Raw genomic sequence first — 19,173 nt, forward strand, 5'->3', positions numbered from 1 at the left:
CGAGCCCATCTATCGGCGTTGCTTCCAGCTTGGCCGGCCGTCATACTAACACAATTGGCAGTGTTAGAGGGTGGGAAAGCCGGTGGGTGGGGATTTGACGTTGTGGACAGCGACTCCTACAGGTCGGTTGGGTGACGCCTGTATAGCAGAAACAGGATGTATCAGGGGCAGCGTGATGCAAGGCTTCTATCCTCACTACAGCCAACCAGTGGGAGGCATAGTCTAGCAACGTTCAAGACAGGGGAGGAGAATTGGAATTACGAAATTGGGATGGGAGAAAAATAAGGAGAAAAAGTGGATAAAAAAAAATGTATTTCAGCGAGTTAAGAGTATTTTTGTTTGTGCAGATCATCACCATAAAGCAGTAGTCCACTCAAGCAAGATGGCTGCCGGTGAACTACGCGGGAGACTCCGCCTTGAGCCATCTAGTGTACTTTATATATCTATGGCCTCCTGCAGCGGTTATGGTACCCGGATGCGTCTATTCGAAACCCAAACGGTGCATGCTTCCGCGTTCACGTTTTGCGCTCTGATTGGCCACTGATCAGGGGAGGAAATTAGGCCACTTTACTCGCCAATTGCGAGTATTTTTTACGTTTGGCGAGTAATTCATGAAGAGCACTCGCCAGTCTGGCGAGTACTAGTAATTACAAAACAAAACAAAAAAATCATTCTGCAATCTGCTGATTCGCTCACTGGCACAAGCCGAACTCTGACTCCCCCCTTGATTCCTCCCATTTGCGCCTCATAATAATCCGACCATAACCAATGAACATCATCGTTGTACAGATGCGCTCTAAGCTCCTCCAATGAACACTCATTTTCTAGAAGATGCCGCCCATCTAGGGGAAGTGGACAGATCACTGCGCGCGCCGCGCGGACCTACAGACTCCTGCCACCGGCAGCCGGCTTGACAACGTAGACAAATTTAGACAAAAACACACCAGTGGATGAAAATAATTGCATGTAGAGTCGTCGCTTTCGGATATCAGTGCGGTCTGACATGGGGGCGAACAACAGCATGCGACGCGTCTCCTTCGAGTCGGATGAGAATGACAAGTCAACAACATTAGCCGGCTAGCTACCTAGCATGTAACAAGCTACCATAACGCGCATTCAACATAGTGGACGACTATACTGAGCGGCTTTGCTTAAATGCAGCCGAGTGACATTTTATTATTACCGGGTTTCCCCCCATATCACCACTGTGACTCGCCCATATGCCCTTCACAACGGTGATGTTGTCATACTTGGCATTCAGAATACACCTGCTGAACCCCTAGCGTTGTCGATTCGGTTCCAATGTATTGTCATCTTACAGCACAAGTACAGTACAACCAGAATACATTTGGCATACAACCAGAGTGCAAATGTAACAAGTCAAGTTCAAGTTGTTTTATTTAGCTATTACATTACAGTGAAATGCTTGGTTCTTTCACTGCCCAACTCAGTCCAACCTAAACCAGCCCAACCCAGTATTGATTGATTGAAAACTTTATTAACAGATTGCAGAATGGGTACAATACAGTACAGCTCAATACACACAATTGTTAAGGGGATGCAGACCAGAGAAGGACTTTCGTCTTGTTTACATCAGGGTCCCCCATTTCAGTCCTGTTTGCTTAATGCCTTGTCCACTTCCTCCACACTCCAATGCCCTTCAACCCTGCCCCTGTCAAACCTGCTCTTTCCATTCCCTCCATCATGTCCCCCCTTTCTGATGAATATTTCCTGCACTTAAGAGTCAGACACACATTCCTAGTAGTTGAGCTGTGATGAATGAATGAATGAAAACTTTATTTAACAGATTGCAGAATGGGTACAGTACAGTACGGCTCAATGCATGCAATTGTTAAGGGGATGCAGACCAGAGAAAGACTTTCGTCTTGTTTACACCAGGGTCCCCCATTTTCAATTCATTTTCAATTCATCATTCAGTATAACCTAGACCAGCCCAACCCAGCATCTTTCACTGCCCAGTTCAGCCCAACCCAGTCCAGAATAGTTCCCTCTTTCATGTTAATATGTGATTTAATGATGTAATATTTTGAAGAGTAGAGACAGTGTGATTAATTTACTATGATTGAAAATCAATTTAGACGAAGACGTACAAAGAAGTAATTATCACAATTAGCGATTTTTTTTGTCTGGTAAAAAATCTGTTTGGCTGGTAAAAAAAATCAGATACTCGCCAGTTGGCTGGTAAGCCAAAAAGTTAGTTTCCTCCCCTGCCACTGATGTTTCTGGTCGCACCAATCGTGTGACGGCAAGTTCTTTCGCCGGTTAAGCTTAGGCACTCTTTCGAAGTTGGTTAAGGTTAGAGTTTGTCTTAGAGCATGGCGATAGAACACCAGCCCTGATTCCAAACTCTAACCGTAACCAACTTCGAAAGAGTCGCCTAAGCTTAACCAGTGATAAACTAGGCGTTAGGTAGTTTGCTGCTGGTCGAGGCGGAAATGGGCGAGTCACGCGATTGGGCGCACATGTCACATGACCAGAAATGTCAGTGGCCAATCAGATTCGCAAAACGCATGAACCGTTTGGGTTTCGAATAGACGCTACCTGGCTAGCTAGCGAGCTCTACCCTGCATGTCGTTCTTCAGCAGGGGTCACCTCTCAATACACTACACATTGTAGGTGCTGGTAAGAACAAGGGACATTTTAAGACAAAATTATAGTCACAGAAACTATTAAACTTTTTGGGTATAATGTAATACCCATTAGAAAATCGATGCCCATCTCTACATAATGAAGAGTTTTTTTTTTCTAATCTTAAATAAAAGTGAAAAGTGAGCAGTGATGATGTGACAACAGTCACAACCTAGTAGTTAAAGAAATCATCAGTATGCCTGAAATCACCTGCCACTTCACACATTTGTATAACAAAACACAAGATGCTCGTGCCCTGATGATAAGGATCAACGCTCAATGAAGAAACCCACTCCCATTGCCAAAAGAAAGTAGAAATTATAAATAAATATAGAAATAAATAATACTTATACTATGGAAGTACACACTAGGAAAGCATTACATGGCCCATAATTCCTCCCCATCACTATTGCCAACTTCAACTGACCTGTTGAGAGATCCGGGTATTGACAATGTCGATGCTAAATACCCTACCACATGGCCCCTAATGACACCACAACGTGTATAGATAGATCCCAACGGAGATGAACACGGAGAGTGTAACATTCATCAAGGGGGTTAGAGGGACAACCGAGAGAATCGTGACGTTGCATGCAATCAGTCTGCAAGTATGCAAAACCATTCTCAGAGCATCATCGTTCTCGTCACCCTTACATTCATAATAAGTACAATGTATTCCCTCTAGTAGATATTCATCTAATGAGCAAACCAAAGAGGTCAACGGGTAGAGCAAGGCACCAATACTGCCAAGGTTAGGAGTTCAGTTCCCAACAGAGTCATCCAAGCTGCACTCCTGGTTCTTTGAGGTACTTGCCTACCATGTTAAATGCATAAACGTGTCTACCATGTTGATAAACACATCTACCATGTTGATAAACACATCTACCATGTTGATAAACGTGTCTACCATGTTGATAAATACATCTACCATGTTGATAAATACATCTACCATGTTGATAAACGTGTCTACCATGTTGATAAACGCGTCTACCATGTTGATAAACACATCTACCATGTTGATAAATGTGTCTACCATGTTGATAAACGTGTCTACCATGTTGATAAACGTGTCTACCAGGTTGATAAACGTGTCTACCAGGTTGATAAACACATCTACCATGTTGATAAACACATCTACCATGTTGATAAACGCGTCTACCATGTTGATAAACACATCTACCATGTTGATAAACGTGTCTACCATGTCGATAAACGTGTCTACCATGTCGATAAACGTGTCTACCATGTTGATAAACGTGTCTACCAGGTTGATAAACGTGTCTACCAGGTTGATATACGTGTCTACCAGGTTGATATACGTGTCTACCATGTCGATAAACGTATTAAATGCACAATCCACACAAATGACAGGACAAAACCCAGGTAATCGCAGGAAAATGTATTACTGAAAGAAATATTGAATTTCTGAAAAATAAAAGGAAATCAGGGAATTCACCTTACAATGAGATCTATATGGATGAGATAAGGAAATATTATTGGCTAGATCACAGCTGTGAAATCCTGAGATTTTGAGGAATCCCAAAAGTCTTCCCACATCACTGAGGCGACAGCTCAGATTTCACCCTACAGTGACGGGCTGAGGCAGAGAGAAAAGCCTCCGAAATGGACTAGGGTGCCAGCCAATAGGAAGCCACGGTTTGGCACACTTCCATTTAGGCTGTTATCCAATCCCCACACAAGCCCTCCTCCTCCTCCTCCCATCTCTGTCCCACCTCTAGTGGCTCTCAGCCAATCCCCACACAGCTTCCATCTCTAATGCTCCCTCAGCCATAGGGGAAGTGGGTAGGCAGGCCAGGCCTGGGGGTTGCTATGGTAACGAACTCGGAAACCAAACGAATGGCTGTTTGTCCTGAAGCTGAGAGAGCCAGGAAGAATTAACCATTGTTGTCCCCAGAGCAGGGGGGGTTCTCGCTCTCCTCCTCCTCCTCCTCCCTGAATATCTCCGTCTCACGTGCCAGGGTTTTTCTTCCCTGCCCCTCCCACCTCTCTCCTTCCCACCCTCTCGCTCTACCCAATGTGCTGGGGTGTCTCTCTACCCCCCTCTCTCTTCCTTCTCATCTCACACGCTGGAGTGTCTCTCTACCCCCCTCTCTCTTCCTTCTCGTCTCACATGCTGGGGTGTCTCTCTACCCCCCTCTCTCTTCCTTCTCGTCTCACACGCTGGAGTGTCTCTCTACCCCCCTCTCTTCCTTCTCGTCCCACACACTGGGGTGTCTCTCTACCCACCTCTCTCTCCCTTCTCGTCTCACACGCTGGGGTGTCTCTCTACCCCCCCCCCTCCTCTCGCTGCCTTCTCGTCTCACACGCTGGGGTCTCTCTACCCCTCCAGGGATTAAAGCAAAAAAAAATCTCCTGACTGAACTTTTTTTCTGGCCAAGTCATATTCTTATTTTAACCACTACTGTATTTTTTTTTTAATAGCGTTAGCGTTTTAAGGGAGCCTACTTGTAGAGCGAGCCTACTGTCCTGACTGTGACTATAGAGACCCTACTGTTGTGTGCTGGAGAGCGTGAATGCAAGTCTTGTGGCTAGCTTCTGATTGATGGCGAGCTAGCACCCCTCCCCACTTTGAACCATGAACTAAATGGCTTGTTATCATACAAACAAGGGACTAAACACGTTTCGCAATTATGCCACAACAACAATGGACAGTCTCCTCCCCACCGTTTGTATATATTTATTTACCACCCACTCACTCACCCCCTCCTAATGTACAGTCTCCTCCTCATCATATGTATATATTTACTGTTAGGATCTCTGGGTAACAGTACTGTATATTTGCATATCGTATATGTGACAAATGTAACAGTACTATTACTATATACCTGTAAGGCATGTATGTCCCTATGTCATAAATGTCATGATGTCATGTGTATGTTGTGTATGTCATAAATGTCACTATGAATTGAAAATGGGGGACCCTGATGATGTAAACAAGACAAACGCCTTTCTCTGGTCTACATCCCCTTAACAATTGTGTGTATTGCTACTGGATTTACAAGATCCAGAGTGAATGAATGAATGAAAACTTTATTTAATACACGAGACCCTCTTCTTGGGACCAAGTAAGGTTTTGTCGATAATCCAATGTATAGTTACAACCCCCCCCCATCCCACCCAACCACCTCCAATGTACAGTTTCTTCGTCAAATGTATATACTCTTTTTAGACTATTTTTGTATCACAAACAAACAATAGGCTACTGTATTTGTAAATCTGGTATGTCATAAATGTATAGATGTAGCAGTATTGTCTATCTGTATGTCATGTGTGTCATATATGTTATGATGAACTGAAAATGGGGGACCCTGATGTAAACAAGACGAAAGTCTTTCTCTGGTCTGCATCCCCTTAACAATTGTGTGTATTGAGCTGTACTGTACCCATTCTGCAATCTGTTAATAACAATCAATCAATATTTAACAGATTGCAGAATGGGTACAATACAGTACAGCTCAATACACACAATTGTTAAGGGGATGCAGACCAGAGAAAGACGTTCGTCTTGTTTACATCAGGGTCCCCCGTTTTCAATTCATAGTGACATACATGACATACAGGTATATAGTAATGTTACATTTGTGACATATATGATATGCAAATATACAGTACTGTTACCCAGAGATCTCCCGGACAAATGGGAGAAAGACGTTTATTGAGCTTAAAAACAATTGATACCGCAAATAACGTTCTGATTAACAAAGTCATTCGTTTTGTGGCATTAACGTTATCTAGATTTATCAACATTCATACATTTATCAGAAAGCGAGCGGCGCAAGCACACACACGAAACACCACCAACAACAACAACAACGACAACAACACACTGCTTGTCGCGTAAATAACGTTCTGATTAACAAAAGGCATTCGTTTTGTGGCATTCACGTTACCTAGATTTATCAATAGCAATAGTAATATATATGTTTCTTTAGACTAGAATAAGTCAAATGAACTTACGGTCTCGTAAAAAGTTGCCGCATGGTGTTGATGAGTCAAGTTTACTCGCGAGTAGAGCTAGACGCTAGAGAGTCTCAAAATGGGCGCTTCCCATTGGTGCTGAGCACAGCGGAGGCGGGTGAAAGGGCTGTAAACTCAGAACAATCTCGCCTTCTGGTTGGTTGCATTTGCCTGAGAATTTGCCGATTGCTCGCAAATGACTGTTTGGTGCGGCCGCGGTAGGGGAAAAAAGGATATTTGACGCCTCTGATTGGCTCAGGTTAAAATCCGTCACGACTCCAAATCAAATGACGGAATCTCCAAATCAAATGGACGGATATCCGTCCCAAGACGGAACGCTTTAATGCCTGACCCCTCTCTCTCTCCCTTCTCGTCTCACACGCTGGGGTGTCTCTCTACCCCTTCCCCCCCCTCTAGCTCCCTTCTCGTCTCACACGCTGGGGTGTCTCTCTACCCCTCTCTCTCTCCCCCTTCTCGTCTCACATGCTGGGGTGTATCTCTACCTCCCCCCCCCCTCTCTCGCTCCCTTCTCGTCTCACACGGTGTCTCTCTACCCCCCTCTCTCTCTCCTTATTTCCCTTTCTTTCATCCCAAGCTGCAACCCCCCCCCACCCCCTCGCGTCTCTCTCCCCCTCACGCTGGGGTCAATTCAGCGAGCTGGACCAATCAAGGTGGCCCGAGTGCAAGCTGTCACCGAGCAGGAATGCGACCGGCATCAATGGCCAAAGCAAAGTGGCAGACCACCAGCTCAGTTCACCAGCTCAGTTCACCGGCTCAGTCCACCAGATAAGATGGAGGATATGAACAAAGAGTCTACAATTGTATTCAAACTAAGCCCATCCTGGACTAAAGGAATTCTTAGTCGACTAACAGTCATAGCACTGTTGATTGTGATAGGCAAAAAATTTTTTTTTTCACTTTTTCTCCCATCCCAATTTAGCCGTGCCAATTCTCCCCTGTCCTGTCCTGATCGTTGCTCGCATGTGCCCCCCACTGGCCGGTCGTAATTGAGTCAGTATGACGGCCGGCCCAAGCCGGAGGCCATGCCGACAGCCGGATTCGAGACCGGTGTCTTTTGCGTTGGTGACGAACGCAATGTCCACTGCGCCACCGAGCCGCCTCCGATTTTTATATATATATATTTTTACAGGACAGTTCGGAAATTGAGAGAGTGAGATGGGGTCGACATGAAACACATGCCGTGGGCCGGGTAAGGGAGAGGTGGGCTATCGCGTCATCGGTTCAGGAGAAGACGCGTTTCCTTGTAAAGATGGTGACGCAATGGGGGGCGTCTTCAGAATTGCGCACTCTGGGAGCCGGTATCAGAAAGTAGCGTCTTCAGGCTGCCAGAACGCAGTTCCGTGTGGATGAAAGGTGCAAACGATCAAATACTTTGCCTGATACGACCGAAATCGTTTTAGTCTGGACATGGCCTAAAGATGGTAAGTTAGTGTTGTGTTCATTCATAGTTAAAGATGGTAGAGGTTGAGTACTTTATTATCTAAAGATGGTAAGTTAGAGTTGTGTTAATTCATATTTAAAGACAGTAGAGGTGGAGTATTTTATTATCTAAAGATGGTAAGTTAGAGTCGTGTTAATTCATATTTAAAGACAGTAGAGGTGGAGTATTTTATTATCTAAAGATGGTAAGTTAGAGTGTTGTGTTCATTCATAGTTAAAAGGCAGTAGAGGTCGAGTACTTTCTTGTGATATAGCACATTCACACTACAAAAGTGATTTGGATCGACTTTAAAACTGCAAATACATGGGCTATCCAAAACATTTCAAAACAGAGTTATATGGTTCTCAGTTCTGAATCCACTGCAGCCAGTTGACCAGAACCCACTAGGGATGACCCCCGGACCCCGGTTCTAAACGGGAACCGGTACTATATTAGAAAAGACCGGAGTATTTATAAGCTCCGACGTCATCGGTACTGCTATCGATACTCTAGAGAAATTATTATTATTATTATTTAAAAGTTGCGAACGATCTCTCCTCTCTCCGTCTCTGCACGAGAAGCGAGCCGCAGCGAGTCATTATTATTACACACACTCCTCGCGAGTCGTGATAGTCCTACACATACGGGTACTTCTTAACTGCTGTCTCCGTGCTGACACAGACAGCTCTGCCTCTGCATGCACTCGTGAGTCGTGATGGCGGATAGAGCGAAGCGTTCGAAAGTATGGATATACTTTACAAGAGTCAATGCAGACAACGCACGTTGCCACAAGCGCAACAAAACATTTGCCAGTAAGGGTGGCAATACGAGCAATTTATCAAAACATTTGTTGGCAAAACATGATATTAGTGTGCAGAAATGCGCCGTATTCGACTGCCTTGCGCGCAGTGTCCCATCTGCATCCACGTCCACTGCAGCCGGTAAGCCAAGATACGGAGTTGCTTAGGCTAATAACGAATTATTACAAATAGGCTAATAAACTAAATAATTGTTTAGCTACAAATACTACAATCTAAAAACGTTTTCAGCCACCATGTCCCAGCCCAGTGAGCCCGGCACCACCACACATCCTCCCTCTACCTCCACCACCCAAAGTCCTTTCTCCCTAGCAGCTAGAGGAAGGATAACAGGATAGGGTGAACAAGTGTCACAGGGCTGTGACCCAGTGTGTTGTCAAAGGCCTGCACCCGTTCTCTACAGTAGAGTCCAAGGACTTTAGGTAACAACTAATCATTCAGTGTATATCGTTTTTTTGTATACATAGTTGTCTAACTTGTCTGTTGTTGTTATAAGTTATTATTGAAGCAGCTATTCCCACCACTCCACACAAATTTACAATAATTCAATCATTTCTAATCTTTACTGTAGGGAGATGACCAATGCTCTCAACTGCAAATATACCCCTCCCTGCAGGAATGTCCTCAGTAACACACCGATTCCTGCCTGGTATAATGTTGAAAAGGCCAATGTTATCACAGAGCTTAAAGATGTGCCAAAGTTAGCCTTTACATCGGATGGGTGGACCAGCTTAACTCAGGACCACTACTACTAAATAAAATAGAAAGTCCCAAAATAGTTAATTTATCTGACTGCTTGTATTAATTGATAAAAAAGTAGCCATGTGCAGTAATATAGTTATATAAAAGAATAATAAAGCAATGTCGATTCTGTTAATAATTTTTTTGCTAAATCAAAAAGAACCGATAAGAGTATCGATAAAGTACCGAACCATTAAGCAGTATCGATAAGAGTAGTAGTATCGATAAAATCCTAACGATACCCATCCCTAGAACCCACTGCCATTGACTGTCATTTCTTTATCTGTAAATGGAGGAGACGTCACTGCCATTATTTTGCGTCATATCCTGTGAAGAACTGAGAGTATTGGGTCCCTCTGTACCAGCGCAGCCCGAGCGCGTGCCCAGCGCCCCCACCTGAGCCTCAGCTAGGGCTGCACGATTTGGGGAAATAATCTAATTGTGATTTCTCTGACAGATATTGCGATTGCGATAAAATGTGCGATTATAATTTTTTTTTAGCAGCCCAACAGAGGTTTATTGTAAAATGCGGCTTGCATCTGGCCTACACGTGGGTCTGTTCGGGACACCGAGCCTGAAAATGTTTCTTTTTACCTGGGAATCGATACCGGTGCCCAACGGTACCTTTTTTTCTGTACTTTACTCTCCCTCTCTGAAGTCTAAACTTCACAACACAAAATATAAAACCCCTTACCTCCCTCTCCCAAACCGATCTTGTATCTCAATGAGACTTCCTGGTTAAATAAATAAAAATAAATTGAGATATATTTATTTTTTTGCAATTTGATAATTGCATCATTCCAAATCGCGATTTCGTTTTAAAATCGATTACTCATTCAGCCCTAGCCTCAGCACCGTCGTCACGGAGACAGATCAACTTCAGAGAGACAATAAATTCAGATAGAAAAAGTATATATTTGACAGGGGAACTGTATCCTCACCTCGTCCTTGATGCGTCTCTTCTTCTTCTTCTCGTCTTCCTCTTCGTCTTCCCCATCCTCCTCGCTCTCCTTCTCCTCCCTGCCGCCGCGGCCGCCGCCCTCCTCCTCGTCGCTGGAGGACGACTCCAGGATCTGACTCATGTCCATCTTCCACACCTCCGGGATGTCCTGGGTCTGCAGGAAGAACTGAGCCCCGTCATAACCTGGGAGGAGGAGGGTGAATAGGAAGAGAGAGTGGAAGAGAGAGAGCAAGACAGAGAGCAAGACAGAAAAACAGAGACAGAGAAACAGAGAGGGAGAGAAAAAGACAGAAAGGAAAGGTAAGGAGATGAATGGAGGGCATGGTAAAGGAGAGGAGACAAGAGGAGGAGGAAAGGAGAGAGAGGGTACAGGGAGAGGAGGAACAGAGAGAGGGAAAGAGTTCAAAGAGATTAAAACCATTTGGATTCCCGTTTGGTTCAACTGGCAGAATGAGCGTCAAACACCCGTCTTCATATTGGAAACGCAACACACACACACACACACACACACACACAGGGTTTAAAATATTACAGATGTTCAACATGAGATTCATGGACACACAAATCATCCGTTTCCCCACACATCATCCGCTGGTTTCTGCGGGCCAGCATCCGCCATAGTTGTCAAAAGATGCACGGTAGCCTAGCACAGCAAGAATGAAAGGAAGCAGATACGGACCACTAGCCTAGCATGTTGGTCAGAAACATATCCGCTTCCATGCATTTGTGCTAAGCTGGGCTAGCTTGCAGTCGGATAAGCTTCCTACTGAAAACAGAGGAAATTGATGTACATCTTCCTGTCCGACTCTGGAGAAGACGGTAAGCGCATTTCCCATAATGTTGGCGTGTTCCTTTCAGAATCAATATCAGATCGATCAAATTGAAAAAGATTCCATAACGATTTGCCGGACATTTTCACTCAGCCACACACACAAACACCAGATGACAAAATCAGAAGCGTTATAGTCGTCGGGTGTTGAAAGCTCGTCCTACCTTTCCTAGAGGAGTAGTCGGACTTTTCGATGCCGTCTGCGTTGACCTCGTGTAAGTCTTTCCTCGCCACGATGTAACTAGAGGGACGACAGGAGGCAGGGTCAACCAGAAGGACTGCAATCTAAACAATAGTTAATTTGTTAACATGATGTACATTTAAATCAGGCGATTTGAAGGCAGAACACGCAGAGCCGAGGTATAATTTAGAATCCTTTATTCAAATCAGACGTTTCAATATGTGGGACTAATGCAATGACGACGTTGATGCGTTTCACCGGCATCTACATATCGACATTAACCCGTTCACTGCCACTGAGGTAACCGTCGGTAGTGTGGTAGTGAAAGGGTTAACCTGCTGTTGTGTGGCAGTGAAAGGGTTAACCGTTTGGTAGTGCGGCAGTGAAAGGGTTAAACCTCCGGGTGCAGGTTCTACCTTCAAAATAGTTTTCTGCCCTTAACCCAGAACCCACTGTCCATGTGCATAGAGTTTATCTCATACATGTAATCACACACGTGATATTTTGACAAAAGACACGGTCATTTTGCTGCCTAGTGGTTGATATTTTCACCCTCAACCGGCGATTAAAAGTCTGTTGACTTGCTGGTGACTCCCTCTGTTCTTTACAGACCAACTAGAGTCTTTATTTTTAACCACAGGTCAGGGTAGCTGGTGACTCCCGCTGTTCTTTACAGACCAACTAGAGTCTTTATTTTTAACCACAGGTCAGGGTAGCTGGTGACTCCCTCTGTTCTTTACAGGCCAACTAGAGTCTTTATTTTTAACCACAGGTCAGGGTAGCTGGTGACTCCCTCTGTACTTTACAGGCCAACTAGAGTCTTTATTTTTAACCACAGGTCAGGGTAGCTGGTGACTCCCTCTGTTCTTTACAGGCCAACTAGAGTCTTTATTTTTAACCACAGGTCAGGGTAGCTGGTGACTCCCTCTGTTCTTTACAGAACAACTAGAGTCTTTATTTCTAACCACAGGTCAGGGTAGCCGGTGACTCCCTCTGTTCTTTACAGACCAACTAGAGTCTTTATTTCTAACCACAGGTCAGGGTAGCCGGTGACTCCCTCTGTTCTTTACAGGCCAACTAGAGTCTTTATTTTTAACCACAGGTCAGGGTAGCTAGTGACTCCTGCTGTACTTTACAGACCAACTAGTCTTTATTTCTAACCACAGGTCAGGGTAGCTGGTGACTCCCTCTGTACTTTACAGGCCAACTAGTCTTTATTTTTAACCACAGGTCAGGGTAGCTGGTGACTCCCTCTGTACTTTACAGGCCAGCTAGTCTTTATTATTATCATTTTTTCAACTTGTTTGTATGTCAACGCCCTGTATTTGTTACACATTTGAGGCCCCTCGAACTGATAAGATCTCACGATTAAGTCAGGACCACTACAGCTTGACAGATTGAAGGTGGAGAAAGTGAACCCTAGGATCACAATAGTAACATGTTTTCTCATTGACCTCTAAATTTAAATAAACTATTCCCAATTGTTTCCGAGGATCCCACGTTGAAATCTAAAAATAGAATACCGACCACATTTTGGCTGCTGCTGCTGACAGGTCCACCCCCCCCCCCCCCCCCCCCCCCTCACCCATATGGAGTAAGTCTTTGACACTTACAACTTGGAGTCTGAGAAGGACCGGACTAAGCACTGCTCCTTCTTGACGGTCAGGTCATCGTTGCAGCTTGGGGACACCACCTGCGATGGAACGCAACAGTACCGTCAGCACTCTGTTCAGCACACTGTTCTGCACGCAGCACTGTTGTGTGTGTAGGAATGGGAGCTCGACATACAGAAGGGACGTCTGAAATTATCCAAGTGTGAATGAATGAAATTTTATTTTTGCGTCATGTCTGACGACCCGACCCACCCCTTCAAATAATTGAATATACTGTAACATTCACGTCCCAGGGTTTGTAAGCTACACCATGCATACCAGCAGAGGCCAAAATAAATACATCATCACGTATATGTTATTTTCGTACGTTTATCCCAAGCTTTCTCTAAATATTCTGCAAGTGTGTGTACTTGCTTGTGTGCATTTGTAAATGTGTCTGTGTAGTGTGTATTACTGTCGTCCCAGTGCCAGGTACCATGCTGTCCTGTCTGGATGCAGTAGACACCACCCCAGTATAGGTGTGAATGTGTGTCAGTGCCATTGTATCTGTGCCAGGTACCACTGTGTTTTTATGATCATGGAATTGTTCATCAAGGCATAATGGGGGGAAAAGACCTGCTACAATGAGACATCGTTTTGGATTCCCTCACAACCAGTGACATAAGTCTTGGATTCACTCACCAGTGTGTAAAACTGTGTGTGTTTGTGGTGTTATGTGTGTGACTTGTGCGTGCCTCTCTCTTACCAGTGCCATGTACCAGCTAGTTCTGTCAGATCCAGTCTGGATGCAGCAGACCTTCCCCAGCAGCGCGTCATTCAGCCTCCTCTTGTCATCATCCTCATCCTCACTAGATGAAGACCCCTTCTCGCCATCCGCCCTGCTGTCAACAGGAAAAAAAGAAAAAGACAATTAATTAAATACTTAAGACGGTGAAGGACAGAGAGGTATCTTTTAACAATGGAGGGTTAGTGGGTTAGTTGAGGGCCACACTGGTTTCTTATAGCTCTCAAAAATCTCAATAGAGGCCTTTCATGGAATATTCAGAATGCCCATTTTCCCTCCATGTTGCTATGTGCAAAACAGCAGCTGCCATGTGTTGATACATAAGAAACAAAAACAAAAAAGTAACAAATCTGCGTCTTATTACTGGATCTTGTAAACAAGTCACCATGGAACAGTAAAATTATGCTTTTCCAATATTTTACGTACTCTACCACTGGACAGTTTCTTTTGAAAGTCATTACCATGTTGGAGGAAAGAAAACAGGATAGGGGTGTGTAAGGATATCCGGTTAACCACCAGTCATTTTAAACTAACTGGATATTGATAAAGGTTAGAAAGTAAATTGGCTTAATTTTTGTAATAGCATTTTTTGTATATATATATATATATATGATTTTAATGTGTAATTCTTTTTTTAAATTTTTATAAAGTGAACACGTGAGATGGTAATAAGCGAATGAGGGAGATCTAAACCATTTCCTGCTCGCTGCCAGTGTCAAGAAACAGCTGAGGCTAAATGAAAAGAATGAGAAGCTTGGTTCATTCATTTGACCTCAAAGACGGCACATTCTCACTCAAGCGCCAACCTCACACACACACAGAGAGAGAGGGAGAGGAGAGAGGGGAGCCGGGAGGAATGGGAATTGCCCAGTGCAACCAGCCTGACACTGTTGACCACTGAGCAGCTCCACTAGAGCAGTTGGGGGGTTAAGTGCCTTGCTCAAGGGCACGTCGATAGTGAGTATTGTGGAAGGACAACATGTTTGATTTATTTCCCCCACCCATATTTTTCCTGCCAGTCCGGGGGATCGAACAAAATCTGGTCACAAGCTTGCTTCTCTAACCGCTGCCCCACTATTAACTATTTGTTTTTCATTCAGACAAACCAAACCACCCAAATCCTAATACATGTGGTTGTGTATATATATATATATATATATATATATACACACACACTAAGAGGCTGTCCCCGAACCCTGTTTTTGGGATTCGAACTTAGTCAAGGGTTTTTCGAACGAACGTTTGAATCTTTGTTTTTAACACATTCGTGGCCAACCACGTATATATACATGTTTTGGATCCAACGCTTGAGGGCCAACCACGTGTATATATACGTGGTAAGGTTGTTTTGGCTTTTATTCCATTCCATTCCTAATATCCTACTCAATGTCACTGAGCGGCACTGCAGATTTACCCTACTCTTGGAATTCGGAAAAGTGCATTACCGGCCAGATCCTTGTGGGGGCGCTGTCTCGATAATGCAGTGTTCCCTGTTACAGACCGGTGTTTTCATTTTTTTTATTATCATGGGTTGACTTTTTTGTTAGCCTAAAGCTATGCCTGTAGCCGATCGCCTGGAATAGTTTTTGGGACGCTGAATTCAGTATGCAGTAAAGGAATATAGCATCAGCCAATGGACATATGGATCTACCAGATGGCGATCGATAACTAGGAAATCCTTTTTGCAGTCCAACCGGCCACAGGTAAGAGCGATTTGACGTCAATTTCAGCCTGGTCGGGCCTTGCTTTGATAGCCATCCACCCGGTCAGTGTATGAGGCTAATGCCGTTATTGGTAATCAATAATCAGAAACGATGTCCCCCTGCCCCCCCCCCACCCTTTCATGCATTCATGGTGGACCATGATACCGATATTGAAGGGACGGTTTATAGTGTCAATTGACAATGACAATGGACAGATAGCAATAATATAAAGTATAGATTTAGCTCTACAAACAGCCTCACACACAATGAAAGGTTGTTATGATAAGCTGGCCTTATAGAGTGAGATTAGACGGATCCCAATGGCCCCGAATGTGTTAATAAGAAAAACAGTAAAAAAAAAAAAAAAAAACGTTTTTTACTATCCTCAAACTAAATCCTCAATTTGAATAAAGTGATTAATCTGATTAAATTAGTTTTTTTTTTTTTTTAAATCAACTTTCCTGCCCCAGACCCAGCCCAGGGAGAAGCCCCAGCCCAACTAAATCAACTTTATTTAAAGGTGACATGCATTATAAATGTATTTTTTGAGTCTCTAGCATTGTATAATTATAGTAATAGGAGTTAGTATCAATGTGTTTTTGTGTCTAAATACCATATTGGCGGATTGCTCTCTTTCAGCTCAGATCATTTCCTGCTAGATTTAATTAGGTCATCCTGATTTGAGGCATATGTTGACGTCAGCGGGCGCTGGGTAAGCAGACAGTGATCCGATTGGCTCTGTGGTTGTAGCGCACCAAACGGGGTTTGACAGAGCGAGCGAGAGAGAATCAGATAGACCCTCGCGACAGAGCACACATACACTGTGCCGCGCGGAGCTGCTCCCGAATCGAGAGAGAGAGACCACCGTACAAACACTCCGCGCGCAGGTTGCCCAAATAGTGCTAGGAATAGCAATGCAGGTCCCCTTTAATGAATATAACTCATCAGTTTATTTTAATACTATAATATTAGTGTAGCCTAATCTTTATCCGCAACTGTGAAGAAAAACCCCATTGGTTTAAACAGAATTAATAGAAAAAAAAATATTTTGTATTCAAAATTAAAAATTCTAATGTTGATTTAGAATTCGAATGCCAACGTAACGAACGAAGGTTCGAATGTTGGAACGTTTGGGCTCAGCCCTAATACACACATCAATTCTAGCTTCTTTCATCTACCGTCCCTGAATCAATTTTGTACACAGTTCACATCGGCCCTGCCTGGATGTCAGAACACCCTGATGAGACTCAGACGGCACAGCTCAGGAGAACAATGCAAACGTTCAATTCAGATGAAAACATGAACGTCATCATCACCATTATTGGAGATACAAGGTTTTCTCTCGAAAATAGTGATATAAATATATACCGTATAAACACACGCTGAATAATGCACTGCTCCCTCGTTAGAAGCAGTCGAGGAGGTCGCCGTAGAGTTACATCGTTCAGATCCTCAATAGCTCTTATTCATGAACCGTCTTAACCCTTTCACTACCACACTACAGAAGGTTAACCCTTTCACTACCACACTACAGACGGTTAACACACCTCGGCGCTGCGCCTCGGTATTTTAAACTCTGTGTCGGTCAATTATTTTGCGACAATGACCTCGTAGCTATACATTATCCCTTACTTAGTGGAGGTCCTAGAAAACAGAGCCTCAGGTTTCAGTTCATCTTTTATATTTTTGGGGGTTGTGTGTGAACGTGTGTGTTTCAAATCTGTACTACTGACATTATGTTCAGCTTTCAACAGCCCACCAGAAGGGTTAACCTTCTGTAGTGTGGTAGTGAAAGGGTTAACCTTCTGTAGTGTGGTAGTGAAAGGGTTAACCTTCTGTAGGGTGGTAGTGAAAGGTTAACCGTCTGTAGTGTGGTAGTGAAAGGTTAACCTTCTGTAGTGTGGTAGTGAAAGGTTAACCTTCTGTAGTGGTTAACCTTCTGTAGTGTGGTAGTGAAAGGTTAACCGTCTGTTGTGTGGTAGTGAAAGGTTAACCTTCTGTAGTGTGGTAGTGAAAGGTTAACCTTCTGTAGTGTGGTAGTGAAAGGTTAACCTTCTGTAGTGTGGTAGTGAAAGGTTAACCTTATGTAGTGTGGTAGTGAAAGGTTACCCTTCTGTAGTGTGGTAGTGAAAGGTTAACCTTCTGTAGTGTGGTAGTGAAAGGTTAACCTTCTGTAGTGTGCTAGTGAAAGGTTAACCTTCTGTAGTGTGCTAGTGAAAGGTTAACCTTCTGTAGTGTGGTAGTGAAAGGTTAACCTTATGTAGTGGTTAACCTTCTGTAGTGTGGTAGTGAAAGGGTTAAAATAGGACCAGGGCCTAATATTGAGAGGCTGCTTTATCCCTTATGCAACGGTTACGTTTACAGTCATGAGACCCGACAAGCGATCATAGATCAGTACGCTCATTCCTGGAAGCTTTACCAATGTGCCAATATGTGACGCAGCAGAATCACAGTACTAAGTAGAGTACAACACACACAGGGCTCTACGCTAACCTTTTTCCCAAGGAGCACATGTGCTCCTAAATGAAAACATTTAGGAGCACACAAAGAAATTTAGGAGCACCCAAAAATATTTAGGAGCACAGTGAAAATATTTCAAGTGAGAGTTTTTTTTTTTTTTTTTTATAAATGTATATTTGTACTGTGCGTGCATGTGCAAACGGGAACGGGACACATATCTGTGCAATAGCACATACCACCAAAGTCACTGGCCCACTGTGTGTGTGTATCTGCGTGTGCAAACGGGAATGGGACACAGACATTTGAACTATTAAGTGATTAATGCCTACTGTGGCAAAGTTGTAGCCAACAACTAGGACTAATAAGAAAGGCAGTGACATTGAACAAAAAGGAGACACTGGCATTACCACCAGGGCCATCAGTAGAGGGGACTGTAAGGTGCCTTTTCGGTATACTACCTTTGCTAAAACTGTGTTCTGTTGTAACTACTGGAATAGCCTACCAGTTGTGATTAGAGTGCCCCACATTCAAGACCCATCTTAAACTGCATCTTAAGGCAAACCAGAACTGTGATCATTTTTTATCTGATTTAGTTTATGTAACTTGTTTCTTGTTTTTATTGTTGTTTTTATCATTGATCGTCACCATGCTTTTACCCTAAGCAGGCTATTTATTTATTGAAAGAGTTTTGCTGTCTCCTGGTGTAAATTAGCTCTTGCTACAACCCTGTATGTTTACATTTTGTATTTTGTACTTTATGTTCATTAACATGTGCTGTCCCTATCAAATAAACTATCAAATCAAACTACTGCTACAAAAGTAACAGTCACTTAACTTTAGCCCCTTTTAAGCATACAATGCCTATGTTTTGGCTAGTGTTGCTCTTCTAGAAAAATAATCCTTTCAGGGTTGCCTATTGAAATACTGTACACCTCCAGTACAGAAACATTGTTTGAGTTTGCGTGTCAGGTAGACCATTGATTGACAGTCGATTCTGCCAATTACGTCACACCGC

The 19,173-nt window shown here is 43.6% G+C and overlaps 1 protein-coding gene across 1 annotated transcript in view; it reads right to left on the reverse strand.

Moving 5' to 3' along the window:
- arid4a (AT-rich interactive domain 4A) overlaps nucleotides 1-19,173 on the reverse strand; it is a 96,025-nt gene that overhangs the window by 44,318 nt on the left and 32,534 nt on the right. The window contains exons 8-11 of the mRNA XM_084308529.1: nucleotides 13,957-14,092; nucleotides 13,212-13,291; nucleotides 11,582-11,658; nucleotides 10,569-10,771 (exon numbers count right to left, since the gene is read on the reverse strand). Coding sequence (XP_084164655.1) covers nucleotides 10,569-10,771; nucleotides 11,582-11,658; nucleotides 13,212-13,291; nucleotides 13,957-14,092 — 496 coding nt within the window. The remainder of the gene's footprint in view (nucleotides 1-10,568; nucleotides 10,772-11,581; nucleotides 11,659-13,211; nucleotides 13,292-13,956; nucleotides 14,093-19,173) is intronic.

This window comes from Notolepis coatsorum (assembly GCF_963971535.1).
Source record: "Notolepis coatsorum genome assembly, chromosome: 2".
Classification (NCBI taxonomy): Eukaryota; Metazoa; Chordata; class Actinopteri; order Aulopiformes; family Paralepididae; genus Notolepis; species Notolepis coatsorum.